The sequence below is a fragment of the Aspergillus saccharolyticus genome (assembly GCF_003184585.1).
Source record: "Aspergillus saccharolyticus JOP 1030-1 unplaced genomic scaffold BP01scaffold_14, whole genome shotgun sequence".
Classification (NCBI taxonomy): Eukaryota; Fungi; Ascomycota; class Eurotiomycetes; order Eurotiales; family Aspergillaceae; genus Aspergillus; species Aspergillus saccharolyticus.
The window spans coordinates 575,448-587,578 of NW_020290624.1; the positions used below are offsets into that span (position 1 = coordinate 575,448).

Sequence of the window (12,131 nt, forward strand, 5' to 3'; positions counted from 1 at the left end):
AGCCAACACGGGCGATCGGTCAACCGCCGCGTCCACGTTGCATCGGCCCATTTGACTTCCGCCAGCGTCCATTGGTGTTTCAAAATGGCCCACCTGATTTGAGTTCGATGGTAAAGAGTCCGAGCAAAGCGTAGACTAAGCAAGAGGTAGTGGTGGAAGGTTTCCTTAGTCCTGCTAGGACATTGCCCGTGGCGAGCCGTACGGGTACCTGGTCAGTAGCCACCATCATCATAGTTATTGGTGGTAGGGACAGTTAGCGAAGCTACTGTTCCATCTCCCGCTGAAAGAAACTGAATGAGGATATTTGTTCAAATTTGCGCGGGTGCAAATTGTGTACTGCTATGCATTCATTGGATACACAACATGGATCTCAAAACCCAGATTTGTTGATTGCCTTGCGCCGTGTTTGTCCAGATGCATCGACTGCATACTTGGTACCACTCCAGAGGCAGTACGGTAATAACGGCAACGTCTACGCCGGGACGGAGACGAGCATAGACCCTGGCGGGTGAGGATCCACTGGTGGTCTATGCTCGGATAGTGTGGGGGGTTTATTGGGATCAGTTGCCGCTGTAAGCTCCTCAAAAATCGTCGGGCTGGGGCTGGAACTGCAATTAGCAGCGGTGCAAAGGAGGTATAGTCGTCTCGAGTCAATCTAGTACGGAGTAAGCTACTGGGATGAGGCAATCAGCGATCAAGCCAGGATTAGCCGCCGTCACTGGCTATCCAACCCGTAGACTGACGTCCTGAGGCAGCAAATGCTTACCACTATAACCAATATCCGGGGTGCCAGCCTAATGCGTGCTATATATGGGACGCTATGAGTGATACCATCCCACGAGAATCTTGCTCGTTGTGATTGAGGGAAGCCTGTGATTGCGGATGGATGGATAATCGTCTAGACAGACATCCAGGGGAAGTCCGGCTCTGAATGACTTTGCTTGCGAGTAGTGGCAAGCAGGTGTTAGACGAAATGAGATAGATTGATGATTTACGCCATCTGTGCTTGTCCACGTCGATGGCAGGAAGGTACAACACAAAAGAAGTTAGAAAGTGAGGGAGTGGGGAGTGTTGGGAAGGAGTTTACTGTAGTTTACTAGCGGTATGTACGACTAAGAGACTAGTTGTTGTTGCTGGCACGGGCCCCCTGAAGGGCTCGACACCTTAGGCCATGTTAGCGCCGAGTCGGCTGCTGCACACCATCTTTCCTTCTCTCTGTCTCCTCGATCCTCTTGCTCTTTTGCTCAACCCCAGGTTCCCTTGCATCCTCGGGTGATCGGAGCAAGATCCTGTTTGTGGGTGTCTTGTGGAAGTCCTGGTGATTCTGGAACTCAAAGCACAGCCTTGAAGAGCTAACTATGGAGTAGCCATTGAGCTGCTTTGCAAGCTAGATTCGCTCGATCCCCATCCATCACCTACACAGTAGGTAACTGGTACGCGAAACCTCTCGACTACCTTTAAGTTGCTGTGCCACTGCACAAAATCTCCTGACGGTACCCACTTGACTTTCCGGTAGTCGGACGAATGACATTATATTGCTTCCAGAACGGGTGATCGTAGCACTGTTCAACAGATCTAAGAACGTCCACCCACAACTCACGTCAAATACCCCGACAGGGGAATGATCAGATGTGCTGTTTTGACTACACAGAACATGCTAGATTCTATGCTATTGTTGGTCCAGAGCGCCCCTGGCAGCACCATCGCATAGTGCACTGTCCTAACACTGGCGAGGGCCCCTTTCATCAAATGAAGACGGCAGCTTCTTCGTGGGCTTGCAGCTACTGATGCAGCCTCTATCATAGCTTTACAAGAATACTAAGGCAAGGCCACAGCCGCGAGTGCCACGGACCACTATGATCCGACACAGTATGATGCAGTGTGTCAGATTCCAGTCTCAATTCTGGCCAGGAAGATTCACAGAACAATCGCTTTGTAGATCCTACCTGACGCGAGTAACGAGCAGAAATTCTCCGAGCTCGTGCGTGGACGGAACGTATGCAGGATGGCATCATGGAAAATGGCGATCCTGGACTATGCACCGAGTCTCTATTCTCTGCTGCGCAGACTCCCAATACCACCGTGCAAATTTCCAGCGATCAAACTGCCCGAGACAAGGACAGGCTGAACGGTTGGCGTATCACAGGTGGCATCTACCAGAGAAAGACAATAACTCAAACTGATAATTACAGGGCCACTCTAACTTCGACGAAGCGTTGTCTCGCTACCACACGTTTTGTACCTGCTATTTGGCAGTACGCAGTACTGTGCTAACGAGTCAGTGTCCCATTCCAGACCAGACAGGGTACCACCACACAGGAAGACGGTGATTGGGCTGCCTGATTGTCAAATATAACTCAGTGCTGCTTGAATCGTGCTCGCCCAGTCCAGCACGCAATCTGCGATTCGGATCACTGGCTTGATAGTAGAAGAAGTTAGAGTCGTGATAGGTGCTATTCTGAGGGTCGAACACTCCGATTCAGTGCGAGCCACTGGAAGGCGTTGCTGGACATCCCACCGACCCACCATTGGAGCTCTGACCAGTCACTACTTTTCAAGGTGTTACGACGGCTTCCTCGTGCATCCTCTGGTCCCGTCGATACTGCCGCAGATGTTGGGGATCGTGCTAATCCACACTAACGATGCCGTGGAGCTCGGAGCGATAACGGTCATGAGCTTCAGTTCGAACTGAGGATGTTTTCACCCATCTTCCGACCATGTTTGCATTCACGCGTCCTCTACAGAGTACGGAGTATTAGACTACGGTAGCCTAGCAATCATTCCCAGACAGCCTTGTCCTCCATCCACCAATTTGGCTAGTCCATTGGAGTAGTGACTCTGGGCTGGAGTCTGTGGAGATTCGCTGTGCGCCAGCTGGTGCATGATACGTATCACCAGCAGAGGTGGCACCGAGCTAGTTCACACGAGCACTCATCCTGCCAAATGACGGGCCGCGCAAAGCAATGTGGATGGTCGTTTGCCCAGCCCCCGGGTCCTAGCCTAGCAGGGATCCTCCTTGACCAGACGGGTGTCTAAACCGTTCCTGGTGCTACCGCAGACGCTAGACCGGTAGGTCGTGCATAAGTGCATGCACAATCATTCCACTAGTCCTAGCGCTGGATTGACTGACGCTGACAGTATGGACACTGTAATGGACACTCTCAGTCTTGGTTTTCTTGATTTTCTGTCAAACATGGTAATGCAGGTGATGTGGAGCTCTGCTGCGGCTGAGCCTTGCCGATCCTGCACACGACTGACTGTATCTCCGGCACGAGATAGCGACTGTGCTCCTAGCTTATGCTACGACGAATGCGAGGATGATTTGTGAGCAAGGGCATGATACCGGAGCTGCAACAAGACTGTTGACATGTTTCCTAGTACGCCGACTGTCGCCGATCAATGGCTTGGATGACAGTGTGGCATGGTGGCTGGGGTTATCACGACGATCGAGGCAGGTTTCCGCTGATAGGTAGCCGTAATTCCCGCCTGCCCTACCGCGAGGGTCGACAACTGCTAAGTTACCAGTGATAGGCACGCTATCCTGCCCACAGACTGTCCCACGGCCCGCCGTGCAGAAAGCGTTGATAATTTCATGCTGGCCCCATCGATCACTTGTCAATTGTCAGCGAGGTGGCCGGTGCACAGGCCGGGTGGTGGTCCCTGCAGCCGTCTTCTCAACAATCTTTGCTTGTGGGCTGTCGGAGCTTGAACCTCGACACCAGGAGGACCAATTGCTCCATCTAGTTGAAGACTCGAAAGACTCGAAACTAGAGGGTGGCAATCTTAAAATAGGCCTAAGCGCCACTTGAGGGGTTTTTTTTCTTTCCGGTGAGCACAGTGACACTACTGCAAGACAATACTACAGCGTCTGCGTACGGGAAGAATCGCGCGAGCGTTCCGAGGTAAAGCCGATCTGCGACGCGTCGAGGCAGGACCTGCCAAGCCTGTTTGCCCCTATCTCGTATCTACCCTGGGCTTGCAAATATTTGATCTTATCAGCATCGCATTTCATTATCTCGCTTATTGCATCGGATGCCCGTGCCGTGCATCAGGCACTCTGGGTCGATTTGTGGACTTGACGCCGGGTAAGCAGTATGTATGCGATCCTCGACCTACGTGTTTGCAAGCGGAATCTACGTTCTGCATGCGTGGAGCACGAGCTCAGATGGTTGGTTCGGGTGCTATCGGACATATACAAGGGTGCTGTACTGCACGCATTGAGTCTACTTGACTCAGTGACGGCAAGGGTAGCATCGGAGCGTGGCTATACATAGTAGCCGCCAAGCACTTGCCTCCGACTTGGTTGCCACACTGCCCTGTGTACTTCATACGGAGTACGGAGTAGAGGCATCTTAGCCACCACTTAGATATGGTTGAGTGGCCTACGGATCTGCACGATGATTTGAGCTTGCCATTGTTGTTCTCGCCGTCGAGTAGGCTTAGGCGTCTGGACTACTCTTGGTGGTTTGTACAGTTCGGACGCATGGAGCATACTCTGATCGATCGACCATCTTCCTAATGTTCGATGTTTGTACAGTCTGGACGCATGGAGTATTCTCCGGTCATTCCGACCATCAAGACTTTCATCATACTGAGTCAGTTGGTATGGTATACTGTATAAATTTTAGTCCCATGCCCCTGCACCGTCATGGACACCATAGGCTAACCGGCACCAGAGCCCAGTTTTGCCATCGAGGCCGTGCTATTCAGCTCCTGTTCGTTGTACTAAATATGTGCAAGTCTCAACTTTAGCCCAAGTATATATCGTATAGGATCTTTGCCCTGCAAGCAGCACGAAGCTCTCCATAGCTTGAATCTCACTCTTCCAAGATGGGCCTTCTCAGCGATGACAACTAGGAGCATCTACCTCCGGCTTTCATTAAATGATGTGAAACTGGAAGGAGCGGAGCCGTGCCTATCTTGCCTTCTCGGATGACTTTGACTCGCACTGGGACATATTTCCTAGGACATTCCCCAGACGAGTAAGAAATCCAGAACGCTCTGCCCCTGGATACGCCCCCTCTCGCTGGGAGGATCATGAAACCGAAGAACGGCCGAACAGAAGTGACAAGGCCAAGGCGAATAAGCGCAAGCGCGAGAGGAAAATCGTAGCCCAGGCGGACACCGTGTATAGAGGAATGTATATCATTAGCACCACTGCACCCCCAAACCAGCATCGACAATGCCGTACTTTCATCTAATTGAGAGATCGATAGACCCGGGGTAACAATCTGTGCAGGTTTTCAGATGTCTTGCGAGTTTCTAACCACTGATACTGTGTATACGTCTAATTTCAGATCTACACTGTTTCAAGGCAGCCGGTGCCAGAGCCTGGGAATATCAAAACTGGAGCCTGACCCCGTTCTGAACCACTACAGGTAGGTAGCAAATCTAGATGCTCGCCCTCTGCTTTACTCGGAGGTATCAAGGATCCGAAGGTAGACCTCTATCAGACCAGATTCTTACATGACTTGAGAAGCAAGTAGGCCTCAAACAGTGTATATCAGGTTACATGGAGAGAGTAACCCACCGGTTAGACAACTACAGGTACTTTGTGTAGCGCGGTTCCCATGTCATGGACAAAGTTTTTCGCGTGATTCGATCTCCTGAACACCTCATCCCGCAAGCAGTAAGCTTCCACGGTACATTGTCAAGGCCAATAATACTTCCCCTCCTCCAAGGCCTTCTCCAACTCCTTCTTCACCCGCACGTACCCCTCTGCCTTCAGCTCCGACAAAGCCCCTTCAATCAACAGTGCCACCAGCCCCCCAAACACCACGCTCCCCTCCACATTCAAATGCGTCTCATCCGTTGGATTGAGGTTGTACGTCCACGCATCCGCCTCCCCAATCGCATTCAGGTACTGCGTACTCGCCTCATTCAAATCAATCCAAGTGGACCCCGTCGCCTCCGCCGCCGCGATCGTCGCAGCCCGTTGGTCTGCCAAATCCTCCACGACCTTGGGCGTGCCGGTCGAGTTCTCGTACCCCCGCCGCGACAGAGGCGTGACGAGGATCGGCGTGCCGCCTGCGGTCCGCACGTCCGCCACGAACTGCTCCAGATTGGTCGTGTACTCGACGATGGAGATGTTGGCGGAGGCCTTTTGGTCGTTGTGCCCGAATTGGATGGTCACGTAGGGGGTCGTGGACGTCTCCAGGCTGGCGGCGACGCTGGCGAGCACGGTCGCCCAGTACCCGCCTGCCCGGTAGGAGACGGTAGTGCGGCCATTGACCCCGTAGTTTATGCCGGATGCGCCGTGGTGCAGCGTGGTGTTGAGGAAGCCGTCGCCCCAGCCGCCGCCGTTGCTGGATTGCGTGGCGGTCGTGCTGTCGCCGGCGAGGAGGAAGAGTGGGGGGTTGGAGCCGGTGGATTTGGTGGGCTGGGCTATAGTGCTTGTCGTGGCGAGGACTAGGGCTAGGAGGAAGCTGCAGACGGTGGTGGGTTTCATGGTGTTGAGTTTGGGGGACCGAATAATGGGGGCTGGAATAGAGAGTGGATGGATGGATGATAAGAAATCTTGAACTGAATTGAATTGAAATTGAATCGGGCTCACCAGCGAAGGTTTTTATGACCGCTCGTGTCTGTCTGTCCCCGCCAACAGGATAATGGGAAGGTCAATTCCAGCAATCATTACCCTGGAAGAGAGGGTTCTTCCCGGGTGGTGAGTGTCTGTCTCTGCATGTCCCTTGCCTCTGCCAAGGGGGCTGTCTGTGGTACTTCCGGGATGCAGAGAAGCAATTGATGCCACATTCAATCGTCATTACCCCGCGTGGGGCAATCCCTGAAAATGCCATGTTGGCTCCGCGGCTAATGTCCGAAGCCCTTGGGCGAATATATCGTCTCCGAAGCGAGCTGCACACCCCTTGCTTGCAGTGTTGAGCTTGTGTCAGTGCCTCTCGGCCAGACATCGCCCGATATTAGATTGCGGTGCGGGGATGTGGGCTTCACCCGCAGCTGCCGGTCGAGCGGAGGGGTGAGCAGGAATAGAGGGGCTGGGCTGGAGGAGATGCAGCGTGAAGCTGAAGCAATCAATCAGCTGAATCATGCTTACAGCCTAAGCCTGGTTGAATAAACTGAGCCTGGTTGCAGCGATTGGCGCCAAGGTAGGTTGTTTTTGTTTAGGGCATCCGTCTGGACTCCCATCTAATGCTTTCCTCTAGCAACGTCTAATAAGATAATAGCCACACGATCTACCATGAAGAAACTAGTTATCTTCTTCTAGTGATCTACGCCTTTGTGCTGACGTATACATCCATGGCCGTGGCCTTATGCTGCGATTCTTGCGACGATTATTGAGATGTGGTGATGCTGGGCAATGGGTTTACGGTCTTCAGGCCCTTTGTAGTGTGCAGGGGTTCGTGACGGCGTATTTCGGGTTGGAGAGGGAGATGGTTGCGGGGTGGAAGATATGGCGGAAGACAAGCTGGCATAAGGCTGCTGGAGGTGGATAAAGGTCTTTTACTCCCTCTGGAAATATCGTCACCATCGTAGTTAAGTTACAGAGTCTTTCGTGGTTGAAATAAGCATTCCAAGTTCCAGCTACAAGTTAGCTTATTTCTCTATACAAGATGCCTCTCTCTCATACATTAATGTATGACGACGTCGGAATTCATCACCTATAAGAGAGTGTCATATATAGTATCTTGCGTAGAGGTACCACTTGCGGAGTCTTGAATTCGCCCTCGCACCCAGTGTCCTTCTCTTCGGCTGGATTGGCGTTCAACTGATTGCTTCGAGTATCGTCTGGGCAGTACTCCTTCCTGTGTTCATGGGATCGCTACTAGCAGTACTATATGCGATTATTGTGCCAACCCTTTCGCCTAACAAAGATCTTGTGGGTACAAGAATTGGTATATCATCAGCTGCTGCCGCTTTGGGGACTTTAGTTGTCTTTCCTACTACATCTGCCCTGGGTGACACTGAGACGGGGATCGTCTGGAAGAGCCAGGTATTGCATGATTGTTGCATGTTCGTGGGGGGGCGGGGGGGCTGCTCTGATGATATACGTCCATCATAAGATGCAGTGCTCACCACGACTTGACAATTGCGGGCGCACCGAGAGTTAGCCTGACACGGCTATTGTCCAGGTACTCGCAAGGCTTATATTCCTAGGAACAAAAGCCCGCGATTTATCGACTAGACTACTTAATAAGTAAAAAGTAGCGCTAAGTTAGACCAAAAGTGGAAAGAGAAAGTTGCTTGATTTCTCCGCAGTAATCCAGTTCAATAGTTGGCGCGATATTGTTCTCTCCTCCCATTCGTTGTGAGCTTCCTTCCAACCGGGACTCAACAGACATCATTGTGCCTAAGCCCGTGCGGAAGCCTTTGCAAACTGCGTCGGCGGCGGGCCTGGAATGGCTTGGTTGTGATAAAACATGTCCCCGCAGACGCACCATCTCGAAGACCTGATTGTGATAGACAGGCCACAGAGGAAAACCGCGAGGAACTCGGGAAAGTAGTCCCGCGGCAGTTGAAACAATCTCCTAGGACTGGAGAAAGAAGCAGTTACCCGCGCAAGGGCCAGAGTACTGCTAGTAAAAGGTACCGCGAAGGATCCAGAGTGGCTGGAATCCTATAAGGGCGGTAAAAGCAATTGCAGAGAAAAATTGGCGTTCGCGATGGCTACAAACAAAGAAAGTCAAGTCAGTCAAACACCAAAGCTCGCAGGGGCGCCCTGACAGCGGTACGCGGGGCCAAAGGAGAGAAGAACACGCGAGCAAACTCACAGAAAGAGAGAGAGAGAGATTTGAGGAAGAAAAAGCCATTGGCCAGAGGGGGGAGAGCCTTCTTATATAGCAGAGAGCCCTCACCCGGCGAAGATAGCTCCGCTAACCTTATCTGACGCAGTGGGGATGTTATACCACAGTGTAGTCTGATTAGCACTCTTCTAGATCTCTTTCTGTGGAAAATCAGCACACTGATCGGCTCATGGAGCTGGCTCACTGCACCATCAGGGAGGGAAAACCTCTGGATCGTTCGTCACGAAAACCTCAAGTACATGCATCGATCATCGATGAAGAGACTGCATAAAGACATGCTTATCTGCGAGACTGTTGATCATAGACATCAGATCTTCAAGATGGTCTGAGCCTCTGCTCCTTACTCACAGTGCTGATAGGACCCAATAAATGCTTGTCCGGGATTGCGAGTCTGCTAAGCAGGATGACCGCTGGGAGGGCTCAAGTTCATTATCACCTAAGGTTTCCCTTTCAGGTGACGCAGGGTCTCTTCCGCCTTTAGTCAGAATCCGGCGGGCTCGGAGGCTGTTCCGCTCATGGTATTAGAATTTCCAGAGGAAAGGGTGTGAAAAAACAGCAGGCAGGTACTGTGAAGGTTTCGAGAAATGCCATCCCATTGCTGATCGTGGATGTATTCCTCGTCAGACGTGTTGGTCTGTCAAGCTCATATTGTTTGAGCCACGACCTCATTGAGTATTTTTTTGAGCATACGGATCATTTTTTCATGCAAACTGTTAGAATATCCCGACTCGGGTATGCATTTAGTCCGTCTCTGGCAGGCTGAAGTTCAAACTGCATCAATATGTGAAAAAGCATTTTGAAACATCGAAGAACTCCTTTGTGCGTGAGTGTCGGCCCTGGGGGGCCGGACACGACGAAGATTGCTTGAGTTTCTGCTTTGGGTTGTAAAAAAAAAAAATAGTATTAGCTTACAAGACTTGGCTCATTTTCACTGGACTTTGTAGTTGAGGAAACTCTGGGAACCTACTGCCTCAGTCATTGTGCTATGACTTGCCGTATAGTAGCCAACTGCGAACTAGTTTGCGGTCCGCGAGAGATGTCCGTCCGAATGATCCGTTTGTCAGTCGAACACGTTTGCAAAGTCAATCAACTGTGCTCTGAAAAGATACGTGGTCCAGACATACTAAGTTCCGGATCGAAGCCGCGAGAAAGTAGACCTGGCATTTCGATGTCCAATGAGGCACGAACGTTGCTTTCGAAGCAGAAAGGATGCTGTGCTCGACGCAGTAGAGCAAATATCTATTTCCAAGGCGCAAAGCTCAGCTGGAGAGAGATGACGTACACATGCAAACCAGGATTTTCGCTTCGGCCATCGAAACTTTCGAAGATTCGACCTCGACTACCACGAAGTAGATACGTTGAATGTTCTGGCTCCGATACACCAGAGCGTAGTTCGCCTCGCCCGAGACCTTCTTACTATTATGGTTTCACCCTTTTTTCCCCTTGATCTCCGCTTTCTGAGCCGTGTCATGCCGTCTATGCAGTCTCTCGAGCCTCTATAGGCTTTTTTTTTTTTCGCGAAGAAATTCGCAGGAGGCAGTGCGACGAGGAGGGAGGCACCTTGCTCGTCATCGCTTGCCCGACAATTGGGCGCCGGCTGATCCCAGACAGCCCTGGATGTGCCCGCGGGAGGCGGAAGAGGTTCAAACATGAAGGGCCCATGAGTTTTGCGGGGCTTGCCCAAACATTCACCCGGCCGCGCTACCTTGATTTCATTTTCGAAATATGATAGGATGGGCACCTAATCTTCTTTGCATGCCCTTGAGCTGTAGAAAACTGTGCATAATCGCATCGGACTCTCGGTGGTTGCTAAAGTAGGGCCGCCAGTTGTTCGTCAGTAAGGGTCATGGTTGCGGCATTTGGATGTCTGGGGCTGTCTTGAGACTGCTTTGTTGATCGAGCCTCGACGTCTTCCCAAGCCTCAATTCAGTTGAAAAAGAATCATTTGAGAAGGCTGTCGGAGAAAACCTCAATATCCCGAAGTATAGCCTAAGCCGGCCACTTGCTGTACACAGGTTGGCCGATGGCGGAGCCGCGGAGAAGTTATCTGGCTGTAGGATAATATTGAGACAATTGGTCGAAGGCAGTTAGTCGAAGTGGACCACCTTCTTAGTACTGTAACAGATATGTTACTATTAAGGTGTGGTTATTGGTGAGACGCTCGGATGACTGAGAGGTGTTGAGAGGTCCGAGGTCACGTGACCCCCGTGATATCGTACAAGTACGCATTCACAGGATGAGCTGTCCAGCCGCTACGATGTTTGTCATTGTTAATTGAAGCACCCGGTTCCCCCGCGCGTATGTGGCCGTACGCGGGGAGAGGGGCGCGGCAGCGGCGGGATTCGCGGCGGCGGCGGCGGGCGCAGTGGTGGCAGCGGGAGCGGCGGCGGAGCCGCGATTCACCACACGAATTATGCCATGCATAATCTTGCTCTGCAAATACGTCCTCTGCAAGATAGTATGGCGTTGTGACAAGGTTCGGAAGCCCAGTGTTGCGGCAGACTCTGTTTCAGTGGTGATCCCTTGGAATCGAGTGACGATGTACGGCGCGTGATTCGGGACGGGGATTTGAGGTACTCTGCGGTCTATGGCAATGTCCCCTCAAGTAGGTGACGAGATTTCTCGTATTGAACCCTGCTGTATGTCTTTGACCCTGGTGTTTACGACTCAATGTTGATTTATCAAGCTACTTTTTGCCTATTGTGCTTGCATTTCTGTTTAAGGTTGCCGTTGGTGATGACTTCAAGAATTTTGTCCCAGCCGAGGAGTCTAGTATTCGCGATGAAAGGTTGCATTGGCGTGGGTTTGTGTACCTGTGATTAACTTAGTGGATGGCGAGTCGAGTGGTCAACCCCAGTGATTTGCCTATCGGAAATCCTGACTATTATCAGGTCCGACCTCCTGTTGATATCCCCCTGTTCCACGGTCTTAGAAAAGTCGCTTGTGTCTCTGGAGATGATCGTCGGTTTAAATGTGGTTCAACGTGCATCCGAAACGGATCTGAGGGTCATTGCCGCGCGAGCTGGGAGCGAGGCTGCAAAAGACTAGACAGAGACCAGTACATACCAGTTCCCTCTCCACCTTCACGAGGAAAGGCAATGTCTGCGCGTTCAACATTGTGGGGCGCACTGGGAGCGATGCTGCAAAGCCATGCACAGCTGCATGTAGCTTTCGGAGTTCGCGATTTGTGGTACCGGCAGGTCCCCGTGGGTAGTCGGGTATTCAATTTCCAGATTTGTTTCCAGTCAAACCACATGCCTCAACCACAGACAACGAGGATAGCGAAGAGTCACGGCCGCTCCTCTTCAAGCTAGCGAACAAGAGAGACTGGTCACCCCTTGATGACTGCATTCAGCTGGAAAGAGAGCAGAG

General features: G+C 51.7%; 2 protein-coding genes across 2 annotated transcripts; both read right to left on the bottom strand.

The window, feature by feature from the left end:
* Nucleotides 1–5,462: 5,462 nt before the first annotated feature.
* BP01DRAFT_356647 (rhamnogalacturonan acetylesterase) lies at nucleotides 5,463–6,855 on the bottom strand. Its single transcript, XM_025575003.1, has one exon. The coding sequence runs from the start codon at nucleotides 6,446–6,448 to the stop codon at nucleotides 5,651–5,653; it is 798 nt and encodes a 265-aa protein (XP_025431584.1). The 5' UTR covers nucleotides 6,449–6,855; the 3' UTR covers nucleotides 5,463–5,650.
* A 4,133-nt stretch (nucleotides 6,856–10,988) lies between these two features.
* Nucleotides 10,989–11,876, bottom strand: BP01DRAFT_382622 (uncharacterized protein; the record flags this gene model as incomplete). The annotated part of the gene is made up of 2 exons (XM_025577382.1): nucleotides 10,989–11,207; nucleotides 11,826–11,876. 2 exons carry the CDS (start codon nucleotides 11,874–11,876, stop codon nucleotides 10,989–10,991), a joined length of 270 nt encoding a protein of 89 aa, XP_025431585.1.
* Between the last annotated feature and the right edge of the window lie 255 nt (nucleotides 11,877–12,131).

Excerpts from the sequence above, each read along its gene's own strand:
- BP01DRAFT_356647 (XM_025575003.1), bottom strand. The coding sequence starts at position 6,448 with ATGAAACCCACCACCGTCTGCAGCTTCCTCCTAGCCCTAGTCCTCGCC.